The following is an 18,921-nucleotide window of genomic DNA, read 5'->3' on the forward strand; positions in this document are numbered from 1 at the left end:
GAGTAATTAAGAGAAATTTCCTTAAAAGCTTAAACATCCATTAATAGCTCGATCAAATATTTAATAGATAAAATTCTTCATCTATGAATAATAAGTAGGAAGAAATTAAATGAGAAATTCCATTGCCATTCTTTTCATCTTTCTGTTTTTCTTTGCTATAATCTTCGCGACATACTCTACGAGAAATTTACTTTGTAGCTTCATATATGCAATGAAGAATGTTTCCTTTATTTATATTTACTCAAGAATTTCATCGCTGTTTGTAAGAATTTCATTGGAAAGTTGTAACTATTTTCATTGGCGGTGGAATTGCTAGTCTCAACGGTATAGGTAACAGCCGCAAATGCAACAACCTCATGGGACTTTGCTGAGAAAATTCTTAATTCCATCACATCGATCATTAAGTATAAAAATTATAGAACTAAACTAGTCTCGATCTGCATCAGCTGGATGGTGGATATAAATTATCAATTTATCATGCTTGCATGACGATGATGAAGCTTTGAATTGAAACAAATTTCTTAATGAAATGCGAAACATTCAATTTTAATTTTTTTTCTTCATTGTTCGCCTTCAATGCGAGACAAATTAGAGGTGACTCTTCGATATGACCAGTAAGTGAGAGATGGAGAATGACTTTACTGATTTTTTTCTTACCTCCTCTTTCGTTTCTCTTCCTTTAACGTTCAATTATGAGCGTTCGTAGCCGCAACAAAATATATATTTTTTCCAATCTTCCTCTTGATGTGAATCGAATCACTTTTCATCTGCACTCGTGCATTTCATGAGAGAACAGAGATGGCTGTCTTGAGGTCCACTGAGGTTAGATGCTAATGATTGATTGATGATATTTTTTCATTGAAATCAAATGGGATGGGCTCATTTATTGTCAATAAGAAGATGACATATAATTATTTAATGACTAGCTATAATGACTGATGAATCGTACAAAAGAATTTCATTCATAAATTACTGAATAGATTCCTTTTGACTGTCAATTAAGCATCCAACTCTGATGTGAAATTTTTAAAACTTAATAAATGACCGCCTGACTCTGTTGCTCTTTCCAAAAACAGAGCAAGAATGTATGAACGGAACGAGGAATGATGTAAAAATCATGCAGAACAGAACGAAGAAGAGAGGAGAGTATCCAAAAAAAAAAAACACTTTTTTTGCGTGCCAAATTTATGGGTTTTTATAGTGTAATTATCGTAAGAAGAAGGCACGATCATCAAAAGAAATAAGAAAATTATGCATGCATGTAATTATGACGCTTTTTGTTGTTTTTCTTTCCTCCTTTTCATTCGTCTTGAAGTAAGTCAAAAAGCAGCAAAAAAAACTGTTGCCTCGAGTGAATTCGGATCAAGCAATAAGAATGCAGAATTTTTTTTATATTCTTTCTGCTGCCGTTCCTGCTTCATTCATTCGAATAAGAAATTATTTGAGAATTACGTGAATTTTTTTGTTGTTTTATGAAATTTATTTCTTGGGAAATTACATTTTGGTTAAATTTTGGGGTAGACTACTGTAATACCCAGTATTAAGCCTATACTTTTTATGGAATGATGATGAACAAATTAGAAATTTTCACTTAGAGCGGAAATAATTTAGATTTCTTCTTATGGCTTCAATTCAATCCCCAAAAAAAAACGTAATTACCCGTTAAGCCGTGCAATTAAGCAGCCATGCCAGCTCACCAATAATTTTTATTTAATTTCCGAGAATTGTCGTACGATTATTTTATGATGACTATAACTCTACAAGCATTTGCACCGTTTAAGCTCTTTTAATTTTTGGAAATGCCTATAAAAACCCTCAAAAGAACCGACTTTATAATTTTTTTATTATTCTTTCATTACTTTGTCTCAAAATCGATAAGAAAAGAAGTTACGAAAAATTTTAAGTAGTTTCATATGTGACTGTACAGTTAAGCTTCTTACAATTTTTGAATTAATTGTTTTTCTTGCCATAAACATTTGAATTGAATTGCACATTGTAGCAAGTTAATGGCACGTGCTGATATTGTCAAATTGTGACATGACTCAATTGAATTGATTTAAATATTTTTTATAGTCAATCGAAATCATTCATAAAGTCATGAATGCTCATTGTCAAATTTTTGCGTTAATGTTGTCAGTTATTAATGAATATTTTGGAATTTATTGACTATAGCAGTGGAAATGGATCAAAGGTCGAAGATCATCTTTGAATACTTTGCCTAGAGATTGTTCCTTAATGATGCTTGCCGTACAGGTCAATTGTGATTTATAATACACTAAGGTGATGCCTTTAACTGGCCAGGTATCAATAATGAGTATAACACTCTCTATATGGACTGATTCCTCACATTAACTAATGATGATCATCAAAATCGTACAGCTGGATATCACAGCTCAAGAGCTGAGAACTAACATCATCTATAACTGACTCCTAATGAATATTAGATATTCTCCTTTCGCTACTTATTAATATCATTAACAACAAACCTACAAAAATTCAGGTTTGACTAAGCCATCGACTAGACGGTCTAGCAATAAAAATATTTTATCAAAAAAATTTAATTCAAAAATATTCAAATACCCAAATCATCACCATTTATTAGTGATTATTAATAAATGAACTATAAATCATTCTCGATATACTCTCCGAGAAGTTGAATATTCAACGAAATTAAGCACATTCATGAATATTAAGCCTTCAAAAATTTCACATTATTTCCCTTTTCATCTTCTTTTTTGTGCAAAATATTCGAGAAAGAAGCAAACAGAAAAGAACCTTTTTTTTTCTTCATGTAAAGAAGAAGGCAACGGTGTGGCAAATTAAATTCGAAGAGAAGTGTTATTTTTGGCGTTATTTAAGATAATTAAGATGAATTTCATGCGAGGGAATGAAGACTGATCGTTTGTTATGAAAAGAGAAGAGAAAAGAACGTAAATTGATGGGAACATTATCATCATCCAAATAGCCATTACTTTGATATCATCTCCTCTCTTGCTGTAATATAGCCAAAAGATATGAATGAGTGGATGGAAATGTTGAGAAATTTTTGGAAAGTCATTTATTGAGGTGCAGCGTGGATTCATTGTTAAGTGACTAATATGTTATAAAATTTAGAATTACTGTCTTAATTGGAGCCTTAGGCTGAGCCTTCTAGTGATCAGACTGGTAATGAGTTAGCTTAGTTGGATGCGTTGCCTCTCATTCAGCAAGTAAGTTCATCTAGACATCAAAATGATCACATCTTCCCTCAATCACACTTATAAACAACCTCAAAGGAAATGCCTCGAGTATTATTTACGACAGCATTAAAAAAATTGTCTCATAGCTTCACATCCATTAATAATTTATCAGTTCAATAACCGTCATCATTTCAGTATATATAAAAAAAATTTGCTACAGTAGTCAAAAACAGAAAAAGTGATGAGATTTTCATCATACATGAAAGTGCTGATGATCAGATATCCAATAGTGAGGCAAATAAAAATGACCATTTCGTCGAATTTGTGGGATCATTAAGACTAATAAAATAATATTACACCATGCTGTGCCGTGAAACATTACCATTAATTAAATCGATGGATCTACACCGCACCGTGTGTGCGCGCATATTCATTTATGTAGATACAGATTTTTCGTTTTTTTTCTCTCCTTTTCTTCTTCTCCACTGGAAGGGAATTACAAAGAAGCAAAAGAAAGAAAGAAAAAAAGTGAAATGTAATAATGTGGAAGAGAAAAGAAAGATCGCCGTATGAAATTTCATCATATAAATGAATAAGATGCTCAATAACAACCACGAGATGTGGAATAAAAGAGCTCACATACTGATTTTTGTGTTTTGCAATCTCACTGAGATTAATATTGACTGTGCATGTTGATTTTGGATGAAGATTACAATGTGTTGGATATGGTAAGATATGCGCCTTAGATCCAACACATCAGATAGCATTTTAAACTCATTTCTTGCTCAAAAATCAGCACATCATGCGAACAATATTTCTTTTTGACTCCTTTCATCTGCTATGGTCATTCAGCACACAAGAGATTTCAGTAATAATACAAAAAAGTATTAAAATGAGATGACTAAAGAGAGAACCTGCTGAGCATGCGAAATCTACTTCACGGAGGGAATAAATTTTAATTTCATTTGTTTGAAATAAAAGGAAGTATCCAGTATAGAAGCTTTTGATTATCGCTCCATAGATAATCGATGTAGATTTGCCAAACATCAATTAATTGCACTGCGGTAATAATTGGAATATATGCCGCGGCTTTATGGCACTAAGACTCATCTGATGTAAAAACAGACACTGAAAAAAAAAGAATTCCTTGACTTTATTCAGCAGTGTAGCAAAAACAAAAATAAGAGTAAGAGCATGTGCATGCTTATTGCAAGACTTAATTGCAATTTAGTAATGCAGCATAAAAAAGCAAAAATAAGGCAAGAAAGCAACGACGAAAAGAGAGAGAAAAAATATTAAAATATTGCCATTTGCCGACAATTATATTTATGTCTGCAAATGCCTTCTTTTCATCTTCTTTCGCTTCTTTTTTTTTGCCATCTCCCTTGAGATTCAAGACGGCACACTGCAATGTCTTTAAAGTCTTCATTCAACTTAAATGCACTGGTTGAATTGTGGCGACTCAAAAAACTTGTCAGTGCGCTATATTCTTGATTAAACATTAAGAAATGCAATGAAAATAACAAATGTAAATACATTTCGAAGAGATAAAGGAGGAATGAAGGAGGATGAGAAGACGCGATGTGCCGCAATGGATGAATAAAAACTAAAGAATTGAATTGAACGTAATATGAATTTTTTGAAGGAAATAAGATTAAAAGGGAATTAAAGATGAGCGCATATGGCTTGAATTATCAACTTTGTTGAGTTTTTGCTGCAACATGAGATGATCTGAGGAGTTATGCTGCTATATTCAGAGTTTTTAGATTGATGTCTAGATGTATGATATTATGGATGTGTCTAGCTATGGCAGACTAGCCTCTAACGGTCTTATGCTGATCGGGCATAGTTTGTAATGTTGTCCATGAGCCGAGCAAGTGGATAGAGCTACTTCATGGCAGACTACGCTTGATTTGGCTTATATACTTTAAGACATATTGACAAACGTGCCTAACAAATGATAATTACAACAGATAATAGGAAGTAAGACAGCTTAAACAAATGAACAGATCATAAGACACATTTTGGGTGACATAACTTCCTAATATCCCCCAAATGTGATGATCAAACAGTCATAGACGCACAAAAATAGTAAATTCCATCACGATCACTTGTCTGCGTCACCGTGAAGAAACAAACAAATAATCTTAAGACATTAAAAGCGTCTTTAAATAAATATACAAAAAAACAAAATTAATCCCTTAAATTATTATTTAGTATTCTTCGTCCATTATTTAGCATTTCATTTGGAAATGATTAAAAAAAATAACGAAGGAATTTAAATTTTAATCGTTACAAATTTTCAGTTCTTATGTTAATAAAATTTGCATAAAAAAGCTGAAAATGAAAATTATTATTGCAAAATTATAATTCATCGATTAAAGATTAACCAGCAAATTTACATTTATCGAAATTCCAGATCTTCTTAATATTGTTTCTTCTTCTATATTCGTTCGAGCTTTGTAAAAGAATCTGACAGAAGTAGCTTGAAAATGAATCCACAGAAGTTGCGATGATGGAGAAAAAAGAAAGGAATTGAAAATGAGAATATGTGCTGAATTTCTTTAATGCCATGGACATAAAGAAGGAGAGAATAATAACAAATGTGAGGTAATGAGCATTTAAAATCATTGATATCATTTATAATTCGCCTGAATAAACATCCACAAGACTTAACATTAATGTGGACTAAATTGGTCGTTGCACTCATTTGTGATTCGATATGATAAGACATTTTAGAGGCATTGGATTGTAATTAAGTAATCTTATTGGTGGTTTGGGTTTCTGATGATGGCTAGTGACCAGGGGGGCTCAATGTCTAGCTACACTAGATTCATCTTTCCTAGTTCATAGAATGATTTCTGGTCTATTTTAGACAGTTGTTAGAAATCGAACCTGAGCTGTTCAATTCAGTTGCCCGAAACTCAAACAACTACAGCACAATTGCTTATTCACTGCTGAACAGCATTGAGCATATGCAATAATAATAAATTACAGTAGCTGTCGAATTTAATTCAATCTTTTAATACCGACAAAGAATTTTCTTAATGACTCTCCTTAATTCCTATTGAATACCCTACCACAAATCCAGTCATTGAATTCCATTGAAATTATTAATACTAACCCATTAGCGACAGATCGCTTAATTAATCTCATTCGTAGTCATGGATTAAAGAAGAAAAAAAAATATAAAGAGTAATAAGATAGATAGTGAAAGAATCTGTAGAAGCCGAAAGGGTTAATTTCTCTATCTTTTTTTTTTTTCATTTCTTCTTCCTTCACCTCCTCTTTCATCTCCAGTTTCGGTCTTTTTTTTTCGTCTCATTCCTGTGAGAAATATCAAATTTATCTCTCTTTAATGTGCTCAATATCAATTTATTCCGCATTATTGATTTGATACATCGATCGAAACATGCATTAAGCGGTGAGGCGACTTAAAGATAAAGAGGAAGAGGAAAATTGTGCAGGTACAAAAAGAAGGATGGAAGAAATTTTTGCTCTCTCTCTCTCTCTTCACAATTGAATTGAACCGCAAACGATGAAAATCGCGTAATTTTACTTTAATTTTACATTTACATTCCATGGTAATGCATGCAATATTTGTGAGTTGTGCAATTTTTTTTTATTTATAAAGCATAATCAACCATGATTTCAGTTCTTCTTCTTACTACTTTTTTGGTTTTATCAATTTCTTATTCTTTTCCATGCACATCAAGAAATCTCTTACGATCGTATGAACGCGAGCGATATACATTTTTCCTGTGAATCAGTCGGCATCAATGCTTTGATCTTTCCTCCTTTTTCCCCTCGTCTTCTTCTTATGGCTTTTAATTTTTATTGTACATATCTACACTGGTTTGTCTGTTCCTACATCGATGACTACAAGATATCTTCTTTTTCTTCTTTATATCCATCCATCCATCCCTTGAGCCACAATAAATATGTGTGTATATGCATAAAAATGACTGACTTGATGATGAAGTCTTTTAAGAAATTAAAGAAAAGAAAACGAAACGACGTTTCACGGCATTTTTGTGACGAATTGTAAATATTCATCTTCGTTTAAAGCCATTTAAGACACAAAAATCGCTTAATAAACATCATTTAAGTTAGCGGAGATTTTCGAGAAGCATGAAGACTGTTTGGTAGTCTGTTTATTTAGGATTGTAATGCTAAACTTAATAGGTAGTATCAGTTCCTTTATAAGATTCAAAATGAGGCGTTCAAGCCTTAATAGTTCAAGATTACGCTTACATCTCAAAATTCACACAAATTGGATCATTTATTGAACTTTTCTATCAAAATGACGACGTATAAGATTAGAAATGCTATTTGACCAATTGTATGTCTTGTCCTATGGACTGAAGTTCTCGTGATGTAACTGGTCGTCCCAAAGAATCAGTCATAAAACAGTCTGTTCCAAAAAATGCGCTCAAGTCATCAACACTTCCAAACGTTACAAACCAATATTTTTATTCATATTTTTCTCTCTTCCTCAGCATATCCATCCATGTCTTTACATTTTGTTCTTTATTGAATGGATGTAGACTCTGTACACACCGGAGTAAAAAAATATATTTTTTTTTGTGTATATATTTAATAAATAATAATTTCATATATCTATATACACACAGTTTCTTTTTGCCTTCGTTCCCGTCAACGTTTTGCTTAATTTATTTGTCTTTGGATTATGACTTTTAGCTCGTCGTGTATATATATTTTTTTTGTTCCTCCTTTTGTAATCTATTCACATATCTACGAGAAATAAGAAGACTTTTTTTTTTGTTTTTTAACCATATCGTCATCATAATAATAAGCGGGAATAAATGAAAAGAACGCAAACGTTTGGAACATAGAATGAAATTAAATATGATGGATATACGTTGGATATAGCAAAAACTAAAAGTGAGACGTAATGATGACGAGAATTAATCAAGACAATAGATTTTTTGTGATTATTAGCAGACATTCATGATTTGAGGATGGAGTCATTAGCTATTTTGAAACGAAAGACTTGATTCTGCTGGTTCCGATAGTTTTTAAAATCTTTAGTGATTCCTGATACTAGATAAATTTGTAGTGTAAGCAATAGTGTGTCTACAAATTACAACATTTATTGTCTATGGCTGATAACAGCAAAAATGAGAGGAATGACATTTATTACATGTCATAAGGTATAACGCCAGTGTCTATTATACTTAATATCTCTGTAACAGATCTACATTTTCTTCCTGTTTAGACCAGACTCTCAAAATTGTTTACTATTGGTTTGTAATGGTTTGGAACTCTGTCTAGCTATGTCCCGAGTGGCACTGGCCCTACAGATCAATACATCCGTTCAAGACATCGACTAGATATGTATGCATATCTGAGACGCTTTACTGTTAGTGACATAACGATACCCTAGAAACAACAGTGTGTCAATCGGATATTCAGCTGTAAATATTTGAATTGTTCTCCTTTTGAGTTGTAATTCCATATAATACCCAACTATTGATTGTGTGTAAGAATATAAACCTCCATGTTTATCATCCATGGCTATCATTGTCATATCTTTCCATTGAATTGTATATCGTGCACGGTAAAATAAAAAGCATTTTTATTGAAGACGCGAAAAAAAAGAGGTGAGATACTATAAAAGCATGTCTGGCACCGCACATTTATTGATGAGCAAATAAAGTCATTTTTTTGTGTGTATAAAAAGTCTCTCATAAAAAACAATAAATCGCTTTTAGCATTCATAAGCGTTAAATTTGCTAGTTTTTCAGGCAAAATATGACTCAATCTGTGAGACAATAGGCAATCGAATATAAAGGAATATTATTTTTTTTTGAAGTGTAAATTACCATTTGGCAAATTATCATTGTCGGCATTTTTTTTCTTAAAAAACTTAATGTCTTATTTGATGTCTTATATACTACAATAAAAAGATTTTTTTCAATTTTATTTTATCATTAAATACGACTTCAATATGAAAGTCTCTTAATATTTTGTCATTAAATATTTGCCAGCGTCAATAGAGCTTTACCTTCTTTTCGAGTATTATTATACATTTTGGAATGTTAGTTCTACACACAAAGTCTGTTGGGTAAATAGAGACTTATTGGATTATGGTCGTAATGTTCATTTGATTCTTGATTCGGTTAGGCACTTAGGATAGCGAAACGGTTGATTGCGGTTTGTACTGTGCTTTATTCTAACAGAAATATGCGCCTTAATTTGCATATCTGCAGAAAATAATCTCATGCTGATTTTCTATGTCATCAGCAATTCGAGACGCTCAAAAAAACTATTTTGATGCTGAATATTCCTTTATGGATTATTACTATTAAGATTGTCTAGATTGATCTGAGAAGGCCCATTGGGAATGATTGGCAATTTTAAAAAAGGAATTGATTCACATCGTCTGATAATGTATGTTAAGTGGCATACAATATTCCACAATAATTGAGATTACCTCTTACGGTGTGTCTTAAACAGAGAACGATTGTCGATAGTTCTTGTGCATTTCGTTACGATTAATTATCAATGAAAGAAGAGAAGTTGAAAAAATTGTCGAAGATAAATGTCCGACAATCAGTGATTTAACTTTATTTTATTGCCGCACTAGCGATAAATTTTCCCAATAGCATATACACAGAACTTGATGGTCGATTTCATTCTTTGTGAGAGAGAAAAGGTCTTCTCTCTTGTGTATGCGATATAAGAAATCCACAATCATTTCTGCCTTCCATTTAATGATCATCTGTAATTCTTTCATATGCCAATCAAGTTCAAGTATGTTCAACTAAATGAAATCCACAGTGCAGTCTACGAAATATAATATTGCAGTTCTATGGAAAGTCAGGAGAATTAAAATGAAGGAAAAAGTTAGCATGAACTTGAATGCAGGAATTAAAATAAAACGAACTCATTGCAAAAAGTTCCAAAAGATAGCAATTTAGTGTGTGTTTCCAGTTATATGAATTTTTAAGGATTTGAACCTCGATCATTAGTGTAAATTCTGTGACAATTTATCTTAACTACAATGTGCAATTTGCAGAACTTTAGTTTGAATGCAATTAAAGAATTGCTCACAAACTGCTCATATTCATGACACTGAACTTAGAGTCATGTAAAAAATTGCTATTCATAGCGCGCCACATAGCATTAAGAGACACTGCACATTCCATTGCATATTAGCGATCATTTCGCGAAATAAAACGAAGCAAAAAGTAGAAAGAAGTAAAAAAAGGTTGTGAGAAATTCCATTCCTGTTAAATATAAATATTATTAAATAAATCTCTTTGAGGTCGACGCTGTGATTGTTTAGATTTTAATTGATTTTACAGAAATTAATGTGATTTTAATTGAGGAAATATTAAGTGCCTAAGATTCGTATGACAAAATCGCACGTCTGTAGATATCTTTGATGTCACAAATTATATTGCCTTTTACCGCACTCTGATTATCGCATGATTCCACTTTTATCAGTTATGTGCCAAAAAACTTTTTTGACAACAGTCGTAAAATTGCGTGAAATCAAACTGTCTTAATGGTTTTTGGGAGTCTTAAAATCAAATTATGAATTATTAAGGTAACATTCATTGTAGCAGCGGTGGGGAACACTAGTAGACTAGCACTAAGGTGCGCTGTGAAGGTTGTCCTCAACTACTTTAGACCCCCATCAACTCCTCCTTCTATATAAAATTGAATATATTTAATGAGCAGCATCAATAGACACAATGATCCTCTGTGATTATGTCATTGATACCGCAAATACTTAAAGCATCGTTTGATGATTAATTCGGCCCATTTAAATGAACTCATTCAAAACAAATCAAAATAGAAATTATTCATCCACAAAAATTCATTCTTTAATTCACGTTTTTTATCGCCGACATCTTATCAGCTTAAAAAAAAAGGTTTTTCGTCATGAGGCGCACACATGAAACCTCCTCAATAGGAAAAAGAAAAAAAAAATATTGCTTATCAATATTCACTCTACTGACTATATAGATTGTGTTTTTGTGGGAAAACATTTTATTGCAACAACAAATAAATAATCAAGCCATTTATCATGAAACAAGAAAACCGCTTCATGTCGCCGACAAAGGCTCGCACACACAGCACAGCACAAAAAGTGAGACAGAAATATTTAATATTTATTTCTTGTTATTTCACGAATATTCCAATGTTTGTATGTACGGAGAGCAATAAAAGTTAATAATAAATTGAAAAAAACTGACTATGAAGTTGAACGTATAAGAACATATGTAATGAGACACACGTTTTTTCTTTTGAGGCTAAAAAGAAACTTGAATGAATTTTCATTGTCAGGTCGTCTTTATGTCGTTGAAGAAAAAGAGAACTCGCAAATATACATGATAATTAAATTACTGTTTAATTTTGATTTAAGTGAACTTCAATAAATCATTTTTATTTCGCACTTTCTCAATCCTGTTGAATGGGGAGCTGAATTTTTGGGTGACGTGCTTCATATGCGCTTGCAGATTGTCTGTCGAAGCATATTATGAGTTTTAATTGATTAGTTTTGATAGTTCTAGCTAGGAAATGACATTTAAGCTTACTCTAGTCTAGGTCAAGTCTAAATACACAGCTATTATGACAGAACTAGACAGTAAACAAACAACTGTGACTCGCAACGACTCAACAATACCCAACTTGTATTCCAAACGGCGTCTCAAACTAATTCTCGTACTCACGACTTTCTTAATCGACTTCTTTGCTTTACAGTGCCGCAAAATTTATTTGCATGAAGAAAATTAAGGCAGCAATAAATTTGCCAGATGGCGCTGATTTACAGAAAATAGTCTCCATAATACCCTGATCAAAAATAAATTTTTATATATTCCTGCTGATATGGCATGCGGCAATCTATAGCGTAATTTATATGGAAATAAATATATCGAAGCCTTCTGGATTAATTCTTGGTCTCCTTTAATATCCATCCATCATATTTCCATGTGCGTTCGCATGTAATGCCACTATGTTAAAATATATATTTATTTTTTTTCTTGTCGCAAGCTCTCTTTTGTAGTAAATTAAATTTAATACCACAAAGGGAAATCTTGTTTGATAAATTTTCTTATATATTAAAGTTAAATTATTGTGCAATTATAAATTAATTAAAAAGCAATTAGTCATAAGTTGTAAACAATATTATTTTCGTGTGTGTTTCCTTTACAGTACATCTGTACATGCTTTTGAGGCTTTCAATGTCGGATCGCAATTGAGTGGCAATTTTTCTGTCTTGTATGACTGATTGATGTGACGCTTTGTACTTCTTATCTTTCTCATTTTCATTGTCTTTAATTTGTAATGATCATCAATATACATAACATTTATATTTCAATTAATTTATGACTTTTGGGTTTCGACTTTGTACTGTAATAAATGTGCATGATGTACATTTCATGACTTGATAATTATGGAGTCATAAAATGGACTTTTATTATGCTTGTACTCAGGTGCGATTTAATGTTTGACGCACGATATGCTGCAAGACATTCCTTAATAGGCAACGAGCAGGCTCTCGAGAGCTAGACAAGATGAGAATGCTCATTGTCTGCTTGGCAAATTGTCAGTAATTTTAAAGTTATTGCTCTATTTCCTTAATGATTAATACTGCCTCAAAAATTAAGTAGTACTTAAAATTCTCTAATATATTTTACAGACCACCATCGTGACTCATTTCTACAAATTGTCTTTATGATCCTCCATAATAATCTCAATTATAGCCATTTCATTTAGCAACAGAAAATTGACTATCATCTGTGTTTATGCTGAGCACAAAAAATTTATACATTCTTTTTTTGGTTTCTGGGCAGAAGCCGAAGACATTAAAACTCCTAAGTAGCTTATATTTATAATCATTTACCTAACAATCTTATGAAGTAAATGATCATCTCATTCCTATGCCAAATGCCTTTCAAAATTTCCATCTTTTTCCTATCCAAGAGAAACTTGAATTTCTTTTGATTATGTTCAATTTTCTCGTGAAAATCCGGCATGGAAAATAAAACAGAACGTGCTATATTTTTTTATATACGAAATCACTTTAATTAGACGCTTTCATGATCGACATTGAATTGTAAATGAAATGAGAATGTGTTCGATGAAAAATGCTTGGTGAACATCATTTTGGGGAGGGAATGTTAAATGTTTTTCTGTCAACAATGACTTGTGTTGAACAATCAGATTCTGACAAGTTTATGTCTTAATTAGCTAGATGGAATTAATTTTCTGAGAATAAAATGCGCTTAATGTCAGTGATTTTTAACTTGTGGCAAATAAGAAGATCAAATAAAAAATTAAAAAGATAATTTTTTTAATGATTTTTTTTTCTCTATCTCTTTCGAGGTTCTCTTTATAAACAACCGCAATATGTAGCATGCGTGAATGTAGCGAGAAAATTGAGGGAAATGGAAATGAAAATGATGAAAAAAATTGACCATTTATTAACAGCATTAAATTATTATTATGAATATTACAACTGTTTTCTCACATTTTTAATTGCCTTACACGCATCGTGCTGTTTTCAGCTTCATGTGTGTTCTTAAATAGCTTTTTTTGGGTCATGAGCGATGAATCTAGTTAGTATAGACAGTAGTGTATTTTAGAGGGAGGTAAGAACGGTTTTGGGTTACTAAATTCTGTGAAAATTAATAATCAGGCATTAAAACTCAGGATTGGCCTTAAAATGTTCAAAAATCTACAAGTTTTGCAATGGAAAACATTATTTTAAATTTCAACGGTCAAATGTAATTTAAATTGCTCAATGTTCTAAGGTTTAGTACAGAATTTTGTACTTTAGTAATTTGTCTGATTGTAGATTTCATCCACTCCTTGGAATGTACTTCAAGGTACTCTCCTATATCCAGCATAGATCCTACATTCCAACTGTAAGTCATAATTGCTAGCCATCATGTGAGAATCTTGGATCTTCCCAACCAATCAAGTAATTATCGTCAACACCTCAAATACTACCAAACACGGAAATTACACCTCAATTTAAACTAATTGCTTTTCAGTTCACCGCAAAAATTAATTTTCTACAGACAAATATTCTCATGCATGGAAAAAAGAAGTCGTAAATTTATAACTGTCACCTTTTGTCACTAGCTTATCTTGTCTTGTAGATTCTCTAGCCTCATTACAGTTGTTTACTCTCATGACATTTAACTCTTACATTATCATTAACATGAGCATTATGATTTATCATTAGCATGCTAGAATGAAGCAACAATCAAGATTGATGTCATTTAAGATAATGGAAGTAAGATGAGACAGAGGATCTTGACCTCTTTGAGAGGCATAGCAACTCTCGCAAATGAACTAAAAAAAATTAAAATTATATTAATAGCAGCTATAATTGTTTACAGTTTAAACCTCACATAAAGAATCATCAGCATTAGAGACAGAAGTGCAATGGTTTACCATTAAGCATGACCATAATAATTATCTAAAAAGCTAATCAAAATAAAATGAAAGCAACTTTGATGTCGGAGGAAGGAGAAGATTTTGTTCATTTAATTTACAAAAAAAAAATAGAAGCGAACTGGCACTGGAAATGGGTTTATATTACTTGATGGAAGAAATTTTTTTCTGTTTATGATCGTTTAATTTTATTTATAATTTAGAGCTGTTCTCGCCCTCTTTTGTGGCATTTTCATTTTTTTTTCTTTTAATTCGCTAAAAGCATTCGAAAGAAAAACATCGCGTTTTTCCTTCTTTTTTTCACATGATTTTCCTGTGATCTGTGATGGAAAATTAAACATGAAATTCATCGTTTATACGATAAATTGCTACAACTTTTGTGTATATACACGATTTAGATGATAATGATGAAAATAAGACGAGAATCCGGGATACATACGTATTTATGCACATATCTATATATTGCGGATGGGAAAAAAAAATTTAAGTACACACATTACAGATTGAAACATTTGCCTTGATCAATGCGAGGTATCAATGTTTTTAGCTTGATTTTCTCGTGATCGGATTAGACTGGCTTGTGATGGGTGTGGGCTTTTGAACAGGTTTGAGCTGGTTTGTTAGGGATACGATCAATTTGTTGAGTGTTTGCTCTTAGCTAGAGTCGAGACGACTTGAGTCAACCATACAAAATCTGAGTCAACCTCGAACTCTGATCCGAGAACAAGAATATAATCCGAGAAATCGTCCATTGATGTTCAAAACATTAAGACTGGTCTGTTAGGTCCAACAATGATTTATCAAGTGTATGCCCTAACATAAACCCCCTAAGGAACCAATCAATAACAAAATATCAAGCAATAACAGTCAACACTCAGTTCCTACCTTAAGAATGCGTCTAACACTTCCACCAGACCAGCATTCCCAACTTCCCGAACAATTTCTCATCACACGTATCACTATTTCATCTTAATTTTCCGTTACACATTTGTATATACACATGTACAAACCATATACCGTGGAAAAATCAAAGACTTTTTTTTGTGTTTTTTTTCAAACTCTTTGAAACAGTCTGAGATAGTTTACATGTTTGTTAACATCAAATGAGAGAAGTGAAGAAAAAAAATCAAGAATAATAAAAAAAAGATTATTTTTCTTTTATTTTATCGTGCATGAAGAAAGTGAGTCACAAAGTTGTGGCATGACATTCAATTAAAAGGAGTGAGTTGAACATATGCGAAAATAAAAGATGTAAAAGAGTGAAAAGATCAAAGAAGTTAGTCGCTCTGTCATGTTTTTCTTTTTGAGTGCGTTTTTCTCATCTGGGGAATACATGATGTCTGTAGCTGTTTACTATCTATGTTAAATGACATGATGACAAAACTGTTAAACTGTATCGAAATTTGTTCAGTGACATTCACACCTCAAAACTGATCAGATCTCAAAACATTTTGTAACTTTCCTCACAGCAGTATACAGCCTAAATATCACTTTACATCCACAACTTTTGTGTCAGTCGTCAATTTTTCTATTTTCGTCATAGTTAATTTTTTCTCATTAATAAATCTTCACGCATCGAATCAATTTTCATATTCATGAGGAACGACAATTAGTTTGATGATCATCATCATCATCGGATATGATCAAAAAGAGATGCGTTGGCGACGTCGACGACGACGACAAAAAACTGAGAAAAATGATTTCCATAATAAATTAATTAATCAATTTGTTACGATGGCTAATTTCTTAATTTTTATTTCGTGCCTGCTTTTGTAGTATGTGACAGATGCGATAATTAATTGATGTTCGGTGCTTTTAGTAAGACATTATTTATTCCGAGACATACCGAGACTGTCCAATTCCTCGCGTGATCTTTCAACTTTTAGTTTTTATTTTTTTTTGCAGATGTCAGTGAGCCCAAAGGCAAATTAATACGCGCACATAAAAAAAAGAATGACTGAGCAGTGAAGACCTTCAGAAGTCAGCGGTGAGGAAAAGACATTGACGATTAATCGATTGAATTGCATTGTCTGTAATTTGATAGTTTTTCATTTTGTATATGCGAATTATAATGAAATTACGTAAGTGCATAGATGCCTTTATCGCTTTAGTTCCACATCGATAATTAAATTAAGCATTATATTAAAAAAAATATTATTTTTTATTCCTTTGGTTCTCTCTTCATCCATTCTTTTACTTCGCCTGTCATTAATGAACGTTCTTTGTGCTGTTATTATTATTCATAACTTCTTTCTTATTCTCCTTTTCTCGTTCGTTTGTTGCCTTTTTGTAATTTTTTTTTCTTCTCTGCTCTTTTTTGATTGAACTTTTGCCGCGCCGCCCGTTAGACTTAACAGGTAAATTGAGATAGGTTGTGAGTATGAGCGCGCGAGCTCAAGGAATAGAGTAAGATAAGGTATATTAATGCCTTTTCAAATGAGCAACAGTGAGATGAGATTTAATGAAAAGAAGTATTAAAAAAATTAAAGGAAGTAAGGAAATATTTGAGATTTGATTAGACGATTGATGGCGCATGTGGGTTTGGTGGGATCGAGTTCAGTCGAGGTGAGATGATACATGGCACTTAAAATGTTGATTGAGGACATCAAAGTCTCGACGAACAGTAAGATTAACTCTGAATTCAGAAGTAACATCGACCTGAAAACGGTTTGGTCTAATTTATGGTCGGCATATCTACTTGGCTCTAAAATGACCAAATAAGCTAATAAAGCACTGTATAAGACAAACTGATCGAGAGTCCACAGTTCTTTCAGTAAATCCCGATACAAGAAATCATAGAAATAGCAAAAAATAAGACAGTCAGTAATCCCAAATGACGTGTAGGACGATAATAATTTAATGACATTATATTGTCCTCATTAGATCATTCATTCAAGTATGATATTAATCAAATGAATTAATCTTACTCACCATTTCATTAGCATCATTGATATCCATACGATTATGGCCGATAGTATCGACTGTTGTGCTCATCGTGTGATTATATTTCAATTCTGGGCAATTTTTGATCGTTATCTCCTCACATTTATTATTCTTGTTGTTATTGCTATTTAATTCATTGAGTGTCGATGATGACAATGGCAATAATGGCAATGTTGATGCATTAATTGTTTTTATCACGAGCAATAGTATCAGTAACATTAGAAAATCAATTGATAACATTTTATTTCCACTTAATGTGTACATTTTTATTATTATTTATATTATTATTCTCCTGTTATCTATTGTGTCACACTAGAAAAACCTCTCTATACACCCCGCTTTGCGCCTTTACTTTTATAAAATACCGAACAGACTTTTATTTTTTGGCCGCACAGAAAAAATTGATTAGTTCAGATAATATTCCTTTTATCTCCCGAAAAACACTTTATTTACACCTGATATGACCGTTGTGACAGGTAATGCTTGTGTATTGAGTCTCTCTTTTCACCTCCAGTTAATTATATTATTTCTCAAATGAAAAATCTATGTAAATTTTCACAATTTTCCATCATCAATTTATATCTGTTTCAAACCCTGCTCAACGTCTGATTAGGTACGGCATTGATTATGAGAGTAATAACAATCAATTTTTTTCACAATTCTACCCGAAAAAATTTTTGTTGTTTTTATTTTCCGCAAAGAAATTAGTAAAAAAAAAAATTCACACACGTTTATGTAAACACGTTGTAAAATTTAATTGTTTGCACAATTTTCTTCAATTAATTGGCGTTTCTTTTCTCTTTTTCCTTATATTTTTTCACGTTCACAACACAACGCACAAAAAAATTCTTTTTTTATTTCGTCGAATTTTCAATTTTTATTCGAATTATTTGAGAAAATTATTAATTTTTCTTTTTTCTTTCTCTTATTCCTTGACTTGAATATACATTTTATTAATAAAATCAAAATATGATCCAGCAAGAGCGGAGGTGAACAAAAGTCTACCTTGTTGGATGGTTTCTGGCGAACTAAACCAAAACTAAAAATGTCTTTTGTATTTTAAAATAAAACAAGTAAGAGAATTTTTTCGTGAGAGAATAAATGAGAGAGGAATTGGAAGTTGAGAGAAATACGATGCACATATACTAATGTAATGGATTATGTGTTATTAGGCGATCAATGTGGTGACTAGTGATGGGAAAATTGGGAACTTTCATGGAGATTCGAAATTGCATGAGTTGCATTAATATTGAAATGCTAAAATTACAAGGTTCGAAACCTTTATTACTAAATAATATTTGTGTTGAAAAGGTATAATTATCCTTTTTTTTTTAAAAAAAAAAATTAAGCACCCTTAGGT

The 18,921-nt window shown here is 31.9% G+C and overlaps 1 protein-coding gene across 1 annotated transcript in view; it reads right to left on the reverse strand.

The window, feature by feature from the left end:
* The window catches only part of fz3 (frizzled 3), a 31,631-nt gene extending 13,052 nt beyond the window's left edge, over positions 1-18,579 (reverse strand). The window contains exon 1 of the mRNA XM_070636744.1: positions 17,550-18,579. Within this exon, the coding sequence (XP_070492845.1) occupies positions 17,550-17,825 (276 nt within the window). The 5' untranslated portion in view covers positions 17,826-18,579. The remainder of the gene's footprint in view (positions 1-17,549) is intronic.
* Positions 18,580-18,921: the final 342 nt, after the last annotated feature.

Source organism: Chironomus tepperi, unplaced genomic scaffold (assembly GCF_022539635.2).
Source record: "Chironomus tepperi strain 1889 unplaced genomic scaffold, CSIRO-AGI_Ctep_v1 contig_137, whole genome shotgun sequence".
Taxonomy (NCBI): Eukaryota; Metazoa; Arthropoda; class Insecta; order Diptera; family Chironomidae; genus Chironomus; species Chironomus tepperi.